Source organism: Nomascus leucogenys, chromosome 23 (genome assembly GCF_006542625.1).
Source record: "Nomascus leucogenys isolate Asia chromosome 23, Asia_NLE_v1, whole genome shotgun sequence".
NCBI classification, from domain to species: Eukaryota; Metazoa; Chordata; class Mammalia; order Primates; family Hylobatidae; genus Nomascus; species Nomascus leucogenys.
This window is the reverse complement of record NC_044403.1, coordinates 32,528,091-32,546,483: the sequence shown is the minus strand read 5'-3', so window position 1 is coordinate 32,546,483 and position 18,393 is coordinate 32,528,091. Positions and strand designations below refer to the sequence as shown.

The 18,393-nt window shown below is 56.2% G+C and overlaps 1 protein-coding gene across 6 annotated transcripts in view; it reads left to right on the top strand.

Moving 5' to 3' along the window:
• IQSEC3 (IQ motif and Sec7 domain ArfGEF 3) overlaps positions 1-18,003 on the top strand; it is a 110,191-nt gene extending 92,188 nt beyond the window's left edge. For 2 of the 6 annotated variants that reach the window (XM_030804554.1, XM_030804559.1), the window contains 7 exons: positions 1,371-1,510; positions 2,805-2,930; positions 4,718-4,817; positions 5,013-5,174; positions 8,443-8,535; positions 10,832-10,881; positions 14,303-18,003. In XM_030804554.1, coding sequence (XP_030660414.1) covers positions 1,371-1,510; positions 2,805-2,930; positions 4,718-4,817; positions 5,013-5,174; positions 8,443-8,535; positions 10,832-10,881; positions 14,303-14,737 — 1,106 coding nt within the window. In that variant the 3' untranslated portion in view covers positions 14,738-18,003. Of the gene's footprint in view, positions 1-1,370; positions 1,511-2,804; positions 2,931-4,717; positions 4,818-5,012; positions 5,175-8,442; positions 8,536-10,831; positions 10,906-10,966; positions 11,047-14,302 lie in introns of all 6 variants that reach the window. The other 4 variants (XM_030804558.1, XM_030804557.1, XM_030804555.1 and 1 more) reach the window with 4 other exon arrangements.
• The last annotated feature ends 390 nt before the right edge of the window (positions 18,004-18,393 follow it).

Below are 18,393 nucleotides of genomic sequence, written 5' to 3'. Positions count from 1 at the left end.
GAGTCTCACCCTTGGCTGGGTGTGGGGCCCCTCATCTCAGAGTTCCAGAGAATGGACCCCCAGTCTTCTGCGGGAGTGAGGAGGGGACAGGGAAGCCCAGCAGCTTTCTAACCCATTTTCAACCCGTTTTCCTATTTCCAGCCCACCTTCACCTTCGCTTTTAGGGGCTGCTGTTACCACCAGCTCTAAGCCCTTTGGTGGCTGTGTCGTGTTCGAGCGGCTTCTAGCCTCTCTCCTGGTCTAGGTTTCAGCTTTCTCAGGTTTGCTAAATCCATCCACGTATTTATCCACTTGCCAGGTCCTGGGGTGCCTGTGCCTTTGCTCCTGTTCTCTGTCTTTGTGGGTTTATGCTTTTCTAAAAGATTCCTTTCTCCCGAGTATTCAGAAGCAGAGGACGCAGGCAGCCTGGCATCCATATACTCAGCCTTTCTCCTTGCTTTTTCTTACCCGCAGCCTGATTTCTTTCAGCCTCCTTGGCTGCTGCATGGCTCATTTGCCTGACTTTAAAACCAAGTTCAGATGTGGAAGAAGCCAGAACAGGCAGGGAGCTGTGCGTGGAAGGCATGGCGTCCTTTCAGTAGCTGGGAACACTCCTTTGAGAGATGCTTGCCAAAGTTGTTTTATTTTTAATTTTTCCCTCTTATAAAAGAAGCGTATAGTCATTAAAGAAAGATTTGGAAATAGTAGAAAGAAGATATTTTAATCGCCTGTTTCTCCAAAAGAAATGTGTTTTCTTGTTGGCATATTTCCTGCCAGTGTTTTTTTGTTGCCCGAGGTTTATCATTACTATGAAGCAGGAGGTGGGACAGGGGTGTCCTCGCCTGCACTGCCAGGGGTCTGTCTGCTCCCCCGCTGCTCCCAGTGAGGGAGGAATCTCTTCAAAGACTAAGCCCTCAACGCCATGCTCCCTACTGGAGGGGAGAGGAGAGCCCAGGGGGAGGAAGATCCAAAAGAGAATGAAACAGAACCTCCTTATGAGGCTGGAGCGGTGGGGCGGAGCTGGGGGGTGAGACAAACACAAGGAAGACGACAGAACTGCAGAGGCACAGAGGGTTAGCAGGGACATGGAGGCTGTATTTGCCATCAGGACAGAGGCCTGGGAGGTGGGCGCGAAGACTCTGGTTGAGGAACGTCAGGAGGTGAGGCAGGAAATGTGTGTTGGGGCCATATCATATCATTAGTTTTGGTGCCTGGCTAAGGAACTTGTTCTTAATTGAATGGGTATGAGGCACCAGCCATTGAAGGCATGGCAAAAGCAAGGCCACCCCGGGGAGCTCCAGGCTGGATGGGGGTCTCTTCTGTCTGGCTCCAGGGCTCTGACACCCTCCCTCCCAACCCCACCACCGCCCCTGCCCACTCCACGTTGTTAGGTGTGGACGATGGTGCTGACATCCCCAGGGAGCTGGTGGTAGGCATCTATGAGAGGATACAGCAGAAGGAGCTCAAGTCCAATGAGGACCACGTCACGTACGTCACCAAGGTGGAGAAGTCCATTGTGGGCATGAAGACAGTGAGTGTCCACAAGCCACCTATCTCCCGTCTCCTTTCCTTTCTTCCTGGCATCTCCTCCCATTCTCCTCCTTACCTTTCCAAAACTCTTGTTTCGTATTCATTCACGTGATAGTTGTGGAGTACCTACTGTGTGCCGGACACTGCATCTCTTTTTTTTTTTCTTGCCTGATTTCCTCATTGCCTCTTGCCACCAGATACTGCAGCAGGAGAGACGGAGATGAGACGTCAAGAAGGACTGCCCAGTGCTCTAGGGTGGAAGCATCTGGGTGGCCAGATGAGATTTAGTATCCCTTTCCCAGGACAGCATGACTACCAGGCATTCCTGGATGGTCCTGATGAGTAGAAGGCAGGAAATGGGCTCAATAGGCTCTAGGCTGTAGCATCACCGTAGATTTGCCCTATTGGTAGTGACCTGTGTCCCAGGCAGCATGTTCCAAGCCTGCCATGATTTTTAAAGTGGGCCTCCTCTGTAGGCTACTACACTTTATACTATAAAGGATGTCATGGGGGTTCCAGTTCCTCCTCCTCATATTGTTGCCTCAGGGGACGGTGTGGGAGAGTTTGGAGACCTCTTCTGAGGCTCTGCACCGGGTTCCGTCCACCCAGTCTGTGCAGGGACAGCCTTTTCTGCTTTGAGAGCCTTTATTGCTGAGGTCTTAGCATCTGTCGGGTTGCAGGCAACTGGTTTGTCTTACACGCTGGAGTAGATGCCAGGTATCTCTGTGATCCCTTCACTCTTGCACACTTGCATCTGTGCAGTAGAGAAAGGGTGGAGGTGTCATATCTGCAGGCCGCAGCCTGGGACAGGGATGCTGTCAAGGTTATGGAGGGAAGCAGGTTGACAGTGGCTGGACTGGAACAGCCTGAAAGCTCTTCTCAATTTCCTATTCCTGTCCCTCTATCACCTCATTTACTGTGGCTTAGTGGACCCCTTCTCCTCTGGCCGTGCTCCCCAAGAAGCATGACAGGGATGAGCCCTGGGACAGGGGGTGAGCATGTGAGGGAAAGAGCCTCAGACAAGGAGAGAGAAGGATGAGAGTCAAGTCCAGGCCCCACCACAGAACCGGGGCCCCTCCTCTCCCTCCACAGAACCGGGGCCCCTCCCCTCCCTCCACAGAACCGGGGCCCCTCCCCTCCCTCCACAGAACCGGGGCCCCTCCCCTCTCCCTCCATAGAACTGGGGCCCCTCCCCTCTCCCTGGGCCCCCGTCTCCTCTTCTGGAAAATGGGCGCGTAGGTGGGGAGGCCTGGAGGCCTCTGGTCTCACCTGCTGAGCGCCACGCCCGCGTGCAGGTGCTGTCGGTGCCCCACCGCCGCCTGGTGTGCTGCAGCCGGCTCTTTGAGGTGACGGATGTGAACAAGCTGCAGAAGCAGGCGGCGCATCAGAGGGAGGTGTTCCTGTTCAATGACCTGCTGGTGGTGAGTGGCCCCCGCTCCGGGACTGGGCTGGGCTGGGGCTGCCTGCCGCCCTGATCAGCCTGGGCAGGGTCCCTGAAGTGGGCAGGAAAGGACGCCCAGAGGTTTCAGACAGAATGCCTGTTCCGTGGGACGGATCTGCCTTCATGGTGCTTTCACACCGTGGGCGTGAGGGGGCTCAGGCAGACATGCTAATTCCTACTTCGTAAGTCATGACACCGTCAGATGATCTGCTCATGGTTGCACAAACTGTTAACGAACTAGATCCCAGACCATTGGCCTCTCCACGTTACAGGAAGTCCCGGGCAGGGAGTGCACAGGGCTGTGCCTCACACCCCAGGGCCTGGAACAGGGCCTAGGCGGAGCATGCTCTGTCCCTGGGCCTAGGCGAGGCTGGTGTATCTGTGTGTGTGTGTGTGCACGCGTGCACACATACACACATCTGTACCCACAGATACTTTTTTTGCTCTTTAAAAACAAGTATCCATTCAACAAATATTTAATGTGTCGACCATGTGCCAGGCATCATTGTAGGTCTGGAAAACTGGTGAGCAGGACTGGAGCAGGGCTTGTGTCTCCCTCACACCGGCCCTCTCTATCCATGAGCCACGTTGGCACTGCCTCTAAAGTGATCACAAGCCTGAACGACCTCTCACCACCTCCACTACTACAGTCTCTCCCCACCTCTAGGGTTCACCCCCCTGAGAGCAGCAGCATGATCTCTCTGGAGTGCACATTAGGCCACGTGTCCCCCTCCCCTAACCTGCCTCCCTGCCCTCTTCTCAGCCCTGTGAGCCGCCTGCCTCCTGTGGGCCAGGCCTTTGTACTTGCTGCTCCTTCTTGCAAAGCTCCTCCAGACCTTGCACCCTCCTCTTGCCTTCCTGGCCTCCTTCTTTTCATTCAAGTCTCAAATCACTTTTGATTCCTTACCCTATTTCATTTTCTTCAAAACACTTAGCACCTTGGTTTTGTTTTTTTGCTGTTATGCTTTATTGTTTGATCACCTGATGGACGCTGTGAAACTCCACATTCCATAAGCACCTTAAGGGCAGGGGCTCTGTCCTGAGTTCTCCTGTATCTCCAGGGCTCAGCTCACAGAAGGTGCTGAATAGAAATTTGTTTATTAAGCAACCAGATGACTTTACTAAAACGAGCTTTCATTGTAGTAGGGGAGGGAGATAGAAGATAATTAAGAAACAGACAAACAAGATAATATCAGATTGGGGGAAGGCACTATGAAGGCCACAAACCAGGTGATAGTACGGAGAGTGCATGGAGTTAAGGGCCAGGTTTGGGTTTGTTTTGGTTTGTTTTTTAGAGGAGGTGGGCCAGGAAGGCATCTCTAAGGAGGTAGCATTTGAGACTGAAGTAATGAGAGTAACGCAGCCGTGCAAAAAGCTGCCGGGAGAGCTGTGGAGTGGGAACAGTGTATGCGAGGGGCCCACAGTGGAACTGAGCTTGCCCTTCTCAAGCTACAGCAGGGAGGACACCGTGGCCTGGGCAGAAGGCCAGAGTAAGGCAAGGACCACATCAGGTGGGTTTTACAGACCAGCTCAGGCCCCATGGCTTGGCTTCTAAGTACAGAGGGAATAACCACTGTAGGGTTTTGTGCAGTGAAGAAGCACATTTTGGTATGGTGTGTGTACATATATGTATATCTGTACCTGTATGTGCACATTCATCACTGTGTGGGTTTACTTGTGTGATCATGCATCCCCCGGGTGTTTGTGCATCCATGTGTCCATGAGTGTCTGCTCATCAGTGCATGCCTATTTCCCTCTCCTGAACAGATCCTCAAACTTTGCCCGAAGAAGAAGAGCTCCTCCACGTACACCTTCTGCAAGTCAGTTGGCCTGCTGGGCATGCAGTTCCACCTCTTTGAGAACGAGTGTAAGTCTTTGACAGCCAGTGTAAGTCTTTCAGAAGGAACAAATGAATGAAATGGCTGGGGCGAGTTGAGGGAGAAGGGCTAGACAGCAGAGTGGATGGAGGCACGAGACCCCATGCCCTCCTCATGTCTGGCTGGCTCCAGCCCTCGGCTGCTGCTGCTCACAGCCCACTGGGGGCCTGGGGTCTGCTTTCCAGATTACTCTCATGGCATCACACTGGTGACCCCGCTCTCGGGCTCCGAGAAGAAGCAGGTGCTGCATTTCTGTGCCCTGGGCTCGGACGAGATGCAAAAGTTTGTGGAGGACCTGAAGGAGTCCATTGCTGAGGTGACGGAGCTGGAGCAGATCCGGATAGAGTGTAAGGACGTGGGTTCCCCGAGGCAGCTGGTGGGGGTTCCCATTCAGCAAGGGACAGGGGCAGCTTGAGACAGACATGCCTGACTCCAGGGAGCTGACCCCACTTCAGACCCTCCCCATCTCCAGGCCCCACCGCACCACATTCCCACAGCCCGGGTGGGAGCACCAGTTCCCGTGTTTCTTCACAATTAAAGTGAGGCTTGCTAGAGTGCACACACGTGTGTACACAGATCAGCAGGCACGTGGGGCTGCACGTGGGCCTCTTGGAACAGAGAGCTCTGCTGTTTTACCAGGATGACCAAGCGAGCTGGCCAGGCAGGCCCATGGGCTCTGGTGCTTTCCTTCCCACCAAACCGTCTGCTGTTACCTCCCCCGCTGTGGCCCAAGTCTGTACGTTGCATCTGGTTGGCCTCATTTCTTCACTCTCTTTTAATCTTGAATCATCCTTCTACTTTATTTTTTTTAAAACATTGTCCTTTTGAAGAGTCTAGGCTGCCTTCTTACTATCCTGCATCTTACAGTAGTCTCTGTTCCTCTGAGGAATGCTTAGATTCTAGATTGTTCCATTCAGGCATTTTAGAGAATACGTGGGTCTCTTTCTATGTCCAGGTGGTTTACTGTCCGCTTTGGGGTTAAGGGAAGAGCGGCAAGGGCACAGAGGCTCCAGATAGCCTTTAAGGGAAGACTGAATAACAGATTCAGAAACTAAAACAGGAAATGAAAATAGGCTTAGGCCTGCCTCTATGGCCACTTAGTTAGAAAGTGTTTCTAAATTAATATCTGCCCATTAGGCGCTAGGAAAGGCAGGGAGAGTTTTTGAGCAGCGGATCAATGTGACAGGCTGGTGCTTTTGAATCATCATGTTTGAGGCTCCTACTACACACCAAGCAGTCTATTTCTGTTCTGTGGATCCTCATAGTGACGCTGCAAGGTAGGTGCATTGACCCCACCCTACAGCTGAGGCTGGGAGGAGTTCAGCCGTGTGTCCAGGTCGCGCATGTTGGAAGTGGAGGAGCTGTCATTTTCATTTACGTTTGATTCTATACTTTCCACTCGAGAGTGAGAGAAGAGGTTCTGTTTATTTTTTCTAAGGAAACAATCTAAATCAGGGTAAAATGAGATCCATCAGACTGGACTCTAGAATTCAGGTAGCTGCTTGGTGGGGAGGGGTGCATGGAAACTCCCTTCCTTCAATCTGTTGGCTTGAGTTTGGTGGTGAAACAAACAGATTCTTTTCAAGGGCTGGACTGGATCCCCAGAGAGGCCGCCTCTGCTGTTGTTCTGGAGCATTTTCAAGGAAGCACCTTGAAATGGCTTCACTTCTCTCATTGTCGAACTGTCCCAGATGGCTCCGCACTGCCCTGGGGGGCCGTAGCACACCAAGTGGCACCAGCATTGCTGGGAGAGGCACCTTCCCCCATCAGCCCAGGAGCAGCATGTACCCCGCTTCCCAAAGTCACAGAGGAGCAGATAGCATCAGAATCTGTCATGTCAGGAGGTGAATATCCTCTCCTGCTGCCTCAAGGGTAAAAGAACAGGAAGAAAGGCTCATGCTTGGCCCTCAGTCTTCACCGGAGAGAAAGGGAAGGAACAGCTGAGGGAAGAGGAAGGGCAGGCCAGGAAGACAGGGAGGAAAGGAAGCCAGGAAAAAAGAAAATGAGCTGGGCTTACACCTGTAACCCTCACACTCTGGGAACTCCGTGGCTCACAGCTGTAACCCTCGCACTCTGGGAACTCAGTGGCTCACAGGCTCACAGCTGTAACCCTCACACTCTGGGAACTCAGTGGCTCACGCCTGTAACCCTCACACTCTGGGAACTCAGTGGCTCACAGCTGTAACCCTCGCACTCTGGGAACTCAGTGGCTCACACCTGTAACCGTCACACTCTGGGAAGCTCAGCAGGGAGGACGCCGCTCGAACCCAGAAGCTCAAGAACAGCCTGGGCAACACAGCAAGGCCTCGTCTCTACAAAAAAAGAAAAGAAAATGGAAAACAGTATCAGCTACCATTTATTGAGGACTAATTCTCACAACAGCTTTCCACAGTGGGTATCACGTTCCTCATTTTACAAATAAGGAAACAGGCTAAAAGCACTTAGGGAAGTTGTCCAGGTTCACAGGCAGTGACAAAACAAGGTTTGCATCCAATGGCCCAGGACCCCTCACTTGTAATTATGATGCTAATTTCTCCAAAGCCAAGAGAGCCCCTCTGTGGGGAGAGAAACAACTCTCAGTTCAGTAGAAATATTTAGCATCGATCGATGGGCTGGTGTGATTTAGGCCATCAGGACAAATTGTTCTGGTTTGGAGGCCTACAGTTCAGTGTCCCTGGTTTCTAGACAACCAGAAAGACTGAAAATGGAGCCCAGGAGAGTAGCTTTAATAAAAGGAACTTGAGTTATGTCTCCTGGAAAATAGAAGCGGGAGGAGTGATTTAATAATCATGTCAAATCTCCAAGGATGGCAGCCGGCAGTTCTGTAGCTCCACTGAGAGAAGAACAAGAAGGAACAAGTTTCCAATCCAGTGAGAGGAATTAAAGTTGAGTACCCAGACAGATGTCCTGGCCCCGCAGCCTTGCAGCTTCCACACCCTCGGTATGGACTTTCCTTCTTGGGAGAGCTTTGAACACCTTGTGGAGGCTCAGCCGGCCGGGCAGGCTCCGTCCTCCCAGGCGCCAGGTGGAGAGGTGGGGTGTCACCCCTGTCAGCAGGCTCTGCTGTGCCAAGTGCTTTTCACACAATGTAACAAAACTGATACAGGTTGGTGCAAAAGTAATTGCGGTTTTTGCCATTACTTTCGCACGAACCTTAATACTTTACAGAGTACGGGTCACTAGCCAGGCCTTGTCCTCAGAGCTTTATGTGTATCTCCCCGCGCAGTCCTCTTAATGACACCGTGAAGTGGGCATGGCTGCCCTCTCGAGTGAGGCATGGAGAGGTTGGGTAACTTGCCTAAAGCCACACAGCCAGGGAGTGTCGGAACCAGGATTCAAACCCAGGCAGTTCACCTCCCTCACATCAGCCTCTTCTGTGCCTCTCTGACGTTCAAGCAGATATGGTCATCCCCGTGTACAGATGAGGATGCGGCTCCGAGGGGGTATTTAACTTGCTGCCCAGTGGTGGGGCCAGACCCGAGGTCCGTGTTTCACAGCCTGTACTGGGACCTCTCCTCCTCTTCCTCCCCTTCCCCCTGGCCCCTCATTTCCTCCCTCACCTCTGTGTGGTTGAGGTTAAGGTTTCTCTTGCTCACGGGCCTCTCCATTCCTTAGGGGAGCTGGAGAAGCAGCAGGGAACAAAGACACTCTCCTTCAAGCCCAGCGGAGCCCAGGGGGACCCACAGTCGAAGCAAGGATCGCCGACAGGTGAGCCCCGGCTCCGCCCAGGGCGCCAGCCCCCGTGGAAGCCACTCAGGGACCCTGGGTGTGGGTCCTGGGCAATCTGCAGGGAGAGTTGCCCATTCCCATGGCTGAGGAGTGCCAGGCTTGCCTTCTTTAATCTCATGGGCTTTCGTGGTGGGAGTGAGGAGGAAGGCGAGAGAGAAATGTGTCTGTCCATTTTGCAAACTGCAGCAGAGTTCTGGAGTCCATGTGAGATGTCACTGTCTGCCCTGGAGGAGTCAGGCAAGAGTCCTGGCATCCCAGCCCCAGCAGGGAGGCCTTCCCTCCTGCAGCCAGGCTGTCTTGACGAGGCGATGTCAAGAGAAACACCATGAGGAACACTCTCCAACCAGGCAGTGTAAGAGGGCAGGGTGACCAGAAGGATCTGCATCTCGCTCTTCTCTCTACAGTCCCTTCACTAACGAGCCACAAGCACTTCCTGATCCCTGGCTCAGGTCAGCCCACCCCAAATCCAGACAGACCCTCAAACTCCACTTCTCTAGTGGTTTCTCCAATTGAATTGCTCACTCCAGCCGAGTCAAGTTGGCTCCAGAGCTGGCACCTCCTTCGGCCTGCCCCAACCTTACTCCCACCTGCAGGGAGCAGGAAAGGTTTCCACCACCTCCCCTCCACCAGCCCCAAATAAAGAGAATGAGGGGAGATGCATGAGAATTCAGTCTCATCCCAGTGAAATCCCAGCAAGCCATCCACAACTGTCCACCCATTAGTTAACTCAGTCACTTACTCTCACACTCAACAAATACGTCTTGAATGCCTGCTGCCCTTTTTTTTTTTTTTTTTTTTTGAGACGGAGTCTCGCTCTCTCACCCAGGCTGGAGTGCAGTGGCGCGATCTCAGCTCACTGCAGGCTCCGCCTCCCGGGTTCACGCCATTCTCCTGCCTCAGCCTCTCCAAGTAGCTGGGACTACAGGCGCCCGCCACCACGCCCAGCTAATTTTTTGTATTTTTAGTAGAGACGGGGTTTCACCGTGGTCTCGATCTCCTGACCTCGTGATCCGCCCGCCTCGGCCTCCCAAAGTGCTGGGATTACAAACGTGAGCCACCGCGCCCGGCCTAACCTGCTGCCCTCTCAGAACACTGGAAAGCCAGGGTCGTAGCGAGACACCAGCTTGAGCTGAGAAACTCCAGTGGGCTCCGTGCTGTCCACAACCCACCACAGTCCGCCCTGAGTCCTGACTTGAAACAGGCAGCGGCTCGGGGACGGGTTACGGCCGCGAGGACATGAGATTCACTTTCTAAGCAGGACATGGGGCTCTTTTCGCTATGTGGAGATTCTGTGATGGAATCTTCCCTGTATGGGTTTGACCTGCCATCATGCATCCTAATTCTCCACGCTGCCTGATCTCAGCTGGCCTCTTCATTTCTACAAGGTCACAGGGCACGGGTCGCTGCTTTTGTTTTCTCAGCTGTGAAACCCCAGAGCCAGCCCTCAGCTGCGTATCATTCCCTGCCATTCCTTCCTGCCTCTCTTTTGGAAGCTGCCCGCCCTGGTTAGGCCCAGATGCCTGTCCCCAGGGACGTGTCCCTTAGTCCCCTCCACAGTGGGGTCTTTCTCATTCCCAAACAATGGTGCAGCTCCCTCTACTGCTGCGGGAAGCAGAGGGCTGAGCACAGCAGGGGGAAGCTGGCACCCCCAGGGGTTGGGAAATGAGAGGGGCTCCTGCGGGGGTCGCGGTGGAAGCTGGGAGTGACTCAGCCACAAAGAGCCAATGAGCTGTCCGTGGGGGTCCGCAGGGCCCCTGCTGCTGTGCCAGGCTGGCCAGAAGGCCCTCAGAGTAATTACAGAGCCATTATCAGCTCTCACCGTGCCAGGCACTGCGGTGAGTGCTGTGCAGGCCTCAGCCCATTCAGTCCTCCCCCCTCAGCCAGTCTGCAGGGCTGGGGACAAAGAAGTGTGGCCCACGCTCAAGGAGGCTGTGATCCACGGAGGCTGATGAACGTGGCGCCCACAACCCAGGCCCCCTCCAAGCCTTTCACCGTTCGTACTGGGAAGGCTTTGACTGTGGGCAAATCAGATTCCACAATGCCAACATCAGCAAGAGCGGCAGAGATCTTCTAGTCTGTGGCAGCCCAGAGAGATGTAGCATCTCGCCCAGGTCACATAGCTCCTAAGTGGCAGAGTGGGGCTCTCAACCTCCGCCTCAGTGAGGAGCAGTGTGACCCCAAGTCTTAGCTGCAGAGATGCTTGAGGGGCACAGGGGAGGGGCAGGGGCTTGGCTCAGCCAGTGGAGAATGAGCCCTGTGCTCTTTGCTTTCAAAGCCAAAAGGGAAGCCGCGCTCAGGGAGAAGCCGGCGGAGACCACGGTGGAGGTAAGTGGAGCCCTGGTTGCCCAGGTGAGTGACTACCCTGCCCCCTTGTTCTTCTTCTCACCGTCTCTGTTGTTTCTCTTCTCAGGTATTAATCAATGCCTCCCCAGCCCGACTCACCATTTTACCAATTTCAAGAGATACAATTAAAACTTACTGCTAGCATGGGTAATGCCACTGTTCCGGCGCCTAATTAAGCCACGAGCTCTTTCTCCCCTTTCCCCAGCCTGCTGTCCGAGGCCGAGCTCCCAGACTAACACAGTGGAGACGGAGCTCACAACACCCTAGGGCCATCCTTCCTGTGCGCCCCCAAATCCACCTCCCCAGCAAATGCTCACTGCTCACTGCTCCCCCAGTACTTGCTGTATCAGAAGACCCCACATCCCCTTCCCCAAGTCCTCCCACCCTCCATAGCGGGGAGCCTGGGCTCCCTCCCTTAGGTCAGGCCCCAAACGATCACTTCTGGGGCAGACCCTGCCCTCTTGGACACCTGGGGCTAGGTTGGAGAATTGAGACTTGGGGGCAGGTGGGAGGGGGAACTCCTCCCCAGAACAGCTGGTCCATCTGGAAAGCTGGCCATGGCGTAGGGATGTGTGCAAAAGAAAATGAGACAGAGTAGGGTGGGGCTGCCCTGAGGGCTTTCCTGGGGGAAGAGTGATAAGCTGAAGACTGTCTGTGGTGGAGGGGCGGCTGCCCATCGGGCTCCACGCCACATAGCTAGGGACTGCAGAAGAGCCAGCAGCAGCTGGTCCCTGCCAAACCCCCACAGTGCCACCTATGGGAGAAGTGTGCAGGTGCCCCTACAAGCCTCGTGAGCCCCACCCTCTCCCACTGGGTCCTCTTGCATCCCAGTGAGTCCCAGCTCCACTCCTTTTCTGCCCGGCCTCCTGGGGCCACCAGCTGCTCATACAGACACCTCCCTTCCCAACCCTACTTCGACCCGGAGGGGCCCCCATTAGGTGTCTTAGGAAGGTGCCCTACCCACCAGTGTGACTAAGCCCGGGGAAGCAGCAGGATACCCCAGGGGAGCTCAGTGTCTTCTCTCCCCCCCACGGCCCCCCACTCCCCACACACCCGTGTCTGGAGGAGGCACCTTTACAAGGAGGAGCTTCCTGCCCCAGCAGCTGACAAGCCCCCAGGGTGGGTATTCTATTCCCCGCCCCCCTCCACTCCCCATCCTCCGCAGCTGCCCATTCTTGAGCCTTGCAGATAAGCACACCCGTGCCCAGCCCTCTGTTCTGTTCTGCCAGCCCTGCCCTGCCCTGCCCTAGCCTGAGCTACCCAGGGAGGACAACCAGCCCCACGCACTCCTCCCTCCTGCCCTAACGGCATATGGCTATCTGCAAGGCTGCCACCCTCAGCTAGCTCCAGGGCCCCGCCAGCCTCTGCTCTCCCGCACAGAGGGCAGCCTCGCCTCCCACGGCCTCAGCTGGACCCCAGGCTCTCTCTCCTCTGCCCTCTCTCTGCCGTTGCTGGCCAAGCCCCCCTGGCAGGTGCTTCTCCATCTTCTCTGAGCTGTTCTGACCTGCTGCTCATGTTCCATCCTCTGTCTCCCCGCTCCCCTCATTCTTTCTTTCATGAGCAGGGAGGTGAGAAGGGGGTCAGATGAGAGGACATTTTGCTGTCACTTCCTGCTTTTCACTTACTGACCACTAAAGAGGAAAGATCCAGACTGGGGTGGGGCCAGGGGTGCAGTGGAGGGGACCAGAGCAGGGGAGGTAAACGGGAGGCGCAGGCTGTGGCCCAGAGGGGGTGCGGCACGGGGAGATTCAGGGAGAAGAAGGACGGCTCAGTGGGTCTGGACTGGGACAGCCAGACATTCACCTGGGGAGGGGCCGCTGCTAAGTCCAGGCAGAGGGAGGCAGATGAGCACAAGCCCGTCCTGGCTGTCTCAGGCCCCGTGTCTCCTGGGGAGGAATTCAGAATACAAGCAGGAGGGGAGGAGCCCGCGCCCTCCAGCGGCTTCTACCTGAGTGAGGACCCTGGAGGGATCCCCAGAGGCAGGTGGGCCCCAGCCATGCTCTCTGCCTGCCATGTCTTGGAAGGACAGTGAGGGGCTCAGGGCACCTTCGTTTGTTTAGGGAGACCTCAGGCCTGGAACATGTGCTGAGGTTGGAGGCTGAGAAGGAAAAATAAAGTCTGTGACATGCTGAGTGTGGCAGTGGGGCTCATGAATATTGAGGGGCAGACAAAGGCCTGGGGAGCCTCGGGAGGGAAGTTGCCCCCTGGGAGTGCACAGGTCGGAGAAAGGGTGTCCCTGAACTGCACCTGCAGCCAACAGGATGAGGAAATGCTGGTTTAGGGCTCCGGGATAGTTTTGGGCTGGGCCAGCTGGGTCTAGGCCTGGGATGAGGTACCTCCCCTGCAGCTTCCGTTTCCCCCTCTGTGCTCTGAGCACCGGCCCCAGGTGGTGCTGCCCGAGGACAGATGGCAGCCCAATAGAAAGATCCTTAGAGAGGAGGAGGGTCTCAGCCTCCCCCAGAGGACCCAGGTGTTTGGAGGGGGTTGTGTGGTGTCATAACCACAGGCAGGGAAGCTTGAGGGTGGAACGGTGTGAGAAGTTAAATCCCTCTCCTTCCAGAATCCTCTAGCCTCCCTTCCACCCATCTCCTCCACCTCCCACTGCTAGCAAGGGGAGGCCAAGTCCATAGTGACCTCCACGGTCTGAGGGAGGGGCTCATGAGTGCCATCTGGGCCACCTCCTCCTGCCCCGCCTTGGGGATCAAGGTTAGAGCCCTCTCTGGGGATCCTCTCCTGCAGCCAGGCAAGTTAACCAGGACCCAGCTTGGGCCAGAATGGCAGCTGGGGAGCTGACTCTGCCCTCGGCTGTCTGGGCTGCTCTCGAATGCAGGGTCATGGCCGTGGGGAGTCTGGGAGGACAGGTAGGTCCAGGTCACCCTCTGGCATTCTGAGGTTTAAGCCTCTATGATGTTGACGGTGCCAATGATCCTTTCTCTATAACAAGGCTGGAGGGAACAGAGGGAAAGGCTCAGAAACACTTGGCCGTGTCCCTGGGTCTGCCCTCCTTTGCCTCAACACACTCCTGGGAGGTGGGGAGGGGCAAAGACTATGACTCCTGCTTTCAAGCTCAGAGTGTGGTGGAAAAGGAAGTGAGGACACCCAGCAGGTCCATGAAATCAGGCAGCAGAGGTACACAGAGCCCATCTCACAGATGAAGAGACGGAGGCTGCAGAGCGATGCTGCTCAGTCAGTGGCAGAACATGCCAGCCTCTTGACTCCTCTCTCCCCCCTGGGCAAAAGCCAGGGTCACAATCCAGTCTTCTTGCGGGTGGAGAGATGGGGAGAGGGTCAGAGTGAGGGCTGAGAGTGGGAGGGAGGCCAGGGGAGGCGCAGGGCAGCCTGTCCTAGCAGCTGGGAATTAGTCTTGTAACATTTCATGCTTCTCTGGCTGTTTCTAAACTAGGTGTCAATTCACAACAGGCTTCAAACGTCCCAGCACAACTCCGGGCTGGGGGCCGAGAGGGGAGCACCAGTGCCGCCGCCAGACCTGCAGTGTAGCCCCCTGAGACAGCAGACCCCGCCACTGCCGCCGCCGCCACCCACACCCCCGGGCACCCTGGTGCAGTGCCAGCAAATTGTCAAGGTCATTGTCCTGGACAAGCCCTGCCTGGCCCGCATGGAGCCCCTGCTGAGCCAGGCCCTCTCCTGCTACACCTCATCCTCCTCTGACTCCTGCGGCTCCACACCCCTGGGCGGCCCCGGCTCTCCGGTCAAGGCCGTCCACCAGCCTCCGCTGCCCCCGCCCCCACCCCCCTACAACCACCCTCACCAGTTCTGTCCACCAGGCTCCCTGCTGCACCGGCGCCGCTATTCCAGTGGCTCAAGGAGCCTGGTGTAGACTCTGCCCTACTACCCTGCTGTCCCGGGAGGGCTGGCCACTGGGGGGCCTGGGCTGCCCCTCCACTGCTCCCCATACCCTGGCACGATGCGTTCCTGGTCACTGATCACCATCATTTTGGGAAGAGAATCCCAATCCCTGGCACCTGGGTTTGCCTCATCCAACCATCCTTCCCTTTCTCAGCTGCACCCCCTCTCCAGATCTGAAGACACACCTCACTCTCCCGGGGCCCTACAGAGCCAGACCCGGCGAGGCCTCCTCTTCCCCTGGCCACCACTTTCCCCCATTGGACCATGGACTGAAGAAAACTGGAGCTGAGGGTCTAACGAGCTTGCAGGCTTTGAGTGTGTTAGTGCCCGGGGGCCTCGGGCCATGGGCAGCAGCAAGAGGCTGGGCCGGCCAGCAGTGGAGCACTAGACAGAAGCAGCTGGCTCGCAGCCCAGAACTAGTGCCTCTGTGGCTGCACTGAGGGGAGGAGGGTTGGTCCCACCCCCTGGAGGGACAGGTGGGAGGAGTGAGGAGGGGGCTTTTTCTGCCACCTCCACCCCCAAGCCTGGCACTCTCAGGAGGCTACTCCTTGGTCCCCAGGGATGTTGGCTGTCCTGACCATGTCCTTCCCCCTCCTCCCAGGGCGTCTGCTTCTTCAGGAGCTGCCCAGACTCCAGAAAAGCTTGGAGAAAGGGAGGCAGGAAGGGGAGCACTTTTGGCTCTCTGTAGGTCAGTTCAACACGGCCACGGGATTGCGAGGTCATGTATCTGCAAAACGCACCTTTTTAAAGAGTTTCTTAGTTCCCCAGCCCCAGCTAATACCCGGCCAATGCCGTGTGCGCACAGGCATGTGCACGCAAACACGCGTGAGAACCAGGCCATTCCTTCCATTGTGGAAGCAGAAGTGGAGACCGGGCAGTGACGTGCCCAGCAGAGATGGGGCTCGGCCCCAGGCAGGGCTCCCTCCTGCATGAATCTGTGGCCTCCAGGAGGGACTCGGGTGCAGATGTAAGCAAGAAAAACAGGGGCTCCAGAGGCATATGCATTTCCCCTGTGCCCCTCAGCCTTTAAATATTCCCTCCTCCTAGAAGGTTCTAGACCCCCCCCTTCCAGCAGGGGTGCCCAAGAGTCCCTGGACCCTCAAAATTGCAAAGGAGACCCAAGCAGGGCTCGCTGACCTCCCAGGGCCCAGCAAGATGGGGTAGCCAGCCTTAGGTGGCCCCACGAGCCCAAGCCTGGGGAAAGGCCCCTCCCCAGCCAGACGAGAGGCAGCCACCCCAGAGACCACAGGAGCCGTACCATGGCCTGTGCGGTCGGGCTCTATCAGGACGTGCCTGTCCCAAGCCTGGCCAGGCTCTAGTCCTGTGCCAGTAGCTCACCCTGCTGTCCTGTGTGCAGGAGCCTGTGGTTAAGGCCTCCTGGGAGAGGCAGTGAACATGAGTCAAAGGTGACATGGGCTTGAGTCTCCCCACCCTTCCCCCACCCCGCCCCACCCCACCTGCAGTAGCCGGGCCACGTAGGAGGCAAGGATCATTCCCTGCTCTCAGAGGTTCCAGATGACCTAGTTTTGTTTCGTGTGTGTGTGTCTGTGTGTGTGTGTGTGTGTGTAGTCACCCAGACGTCACTGTGATATCACCCAGTGAGTCTATTTCTGGCCCTGTCTTTGTCGGCCCAGTTTCTGTAACTTGCAGCCAATTTGCCCTCTCCCCTGTGGCTGCCAGCCCATCTGCCCCTCTGTGTCCTTGCTGCCCTGGCCCTCCTCTGTTTTCTGTAACGAGATGCTCCATTCATTGCCTTTCAGAGTGGAGCAGACGACAGATGGGGTGCACAAATTCAGACACCTCTAATGCCCTTAGCCAGGGCAGGGATCGCCCTTAAAGTGAAGGCCTGGACAGGAGGTGTCAGGGACTTCAGAGGAGGTGGAGTTGTGGGGATGGGAGTGGAGGAATCAAAAGGAGGGAAGCTGAAAATAGAATGAAAACGATGACTAAGAGGCAGGAGTGCGAGGTATGGAGGAATAGGAACTATGAGCTAAATATACTTATGGGGTGGGGGCCGTGGGGGCCAGGGACACTCTCCCAGACAGCCCTGGCCCGCCAGGCAGGACCCCGTCCCCTGCTCACATAGCTCTTCAAGCTTACAAAGTGCCCTCTCCCCTGTTGAGGGGCACAGCAACCCCAGACCCTCCCTCCCACCTCAGCTGAAGCCCCCATCTTCCAAATTGGAACGAGCAAGTCTCAGGGCTGGCACGCATCTGGGCCTCTAGCTGAGAACCTGGACTCTCAGGCACCTCAGGGCCCCTGCCCCAGGGCAGAGGCCCACTCCTTGCGTTGGAGCAGTGGCTGCCCTGGGCCCCACGGGCAGCACAGGGAGTGTCCAGGAAGCAGCCCAGCCGGGGTCAGCGTCCCATGGAGCCAGTCCTGAGCTGGAAGGGGCATTTAACCCCTGAGGGCCTGGGGCAGGAAACAGCTGGCCCTCCTCATTGTCAGGGGAAGCAAATGCCCAACATCTGTAACCTCCCTTCCCTGCTCAGTCCCCAGGCCAAGGTTGGAACCCCTCTCCATCCCCGTCCCCAGAGCCTAGACCTCAGGGACCTGGGAAAAGCCTCCTGCTCCTTCCCCATGGCAGCAGACAGGGCAGGGCCTCCAGCCCCCCAGAGGGCCAGTGGGGGGTGCTCTCAGGCCTTCCTGCTCTTCCAAGGTTGCGGGGACAGTAGAGTGCTGAGCCCCCGGACCCAGGCACCCCAAGATGGCCCCACTCTATCCACTCTCTAGACCTTTGGGAAATCTGGGTCCCTCTCCTGATTTGATCCATTCGGCCCCAACTCCAGAGTCTGGAATGGGAGATGAAACTAGTTTTCCACCCACTTTTGAGCAAATCCCACCCCTAGATCTGAAGCAAGCCCTGCTGGCAGCTTGTCCTGGAAGTCTGCCTGCCTGTCTGCACAGGTGTCTTGATCCGGCACACACTGATCAGCCCTGCGTCTTCGAGCCCCTGCGCCACCAGTCCCCATGGCCCGCCAGGAGTCTCTTTGTACCCACTAGGCTTCCCTGATGACCATCTGTCTGTCTGTCCCTGTGTCTGCTGTACATACCTCCTGCTGCACCCTCTCCCCGCACACCCGTCACCCATAAGAGAGAAAACTCTCTAGGGAAAGGCAGGGTGGCTGCACCCAGCAACTAATCCAAATGGCAAATATTTTGTAACAAAATAGCCCAGAGTATTTTATCTGTTCAATTCATAGAGTTTTAGAAATTATATTGAAAGATGTCACTTGAGAAAACTGTGTCGGCGCAGCTTCTTTTGCTCTCCCAGCAGGGAGTCCTTGCCTTAAATCAGAGCATCTCTTGGTGAGGATTTGAGGACACCGATGCCCTCAGCCCCTCAGGCTTCTCTCCCCTGGCCACAGCAGCACCATTCCTTTACCCCAGGATAATGCACTCATGTCCCATGGTTAGGAACCCCTGTCTTCAATAAAGGAGACTCGGGTGTGGGAAGATAAGGTAAGTCTTCTGATGGGTGTACACTGGCAGGGCTGGGGGCAGGGCTAGGACACTGACCACCGTGTGTGTGGGCCTGACCCGTAACACATGCATACACCCCCCTCACTCCACCTCCCCAAGCACACACACACACAGCTTTCAGCCAGCCCAGAAAGCAGGCTACAA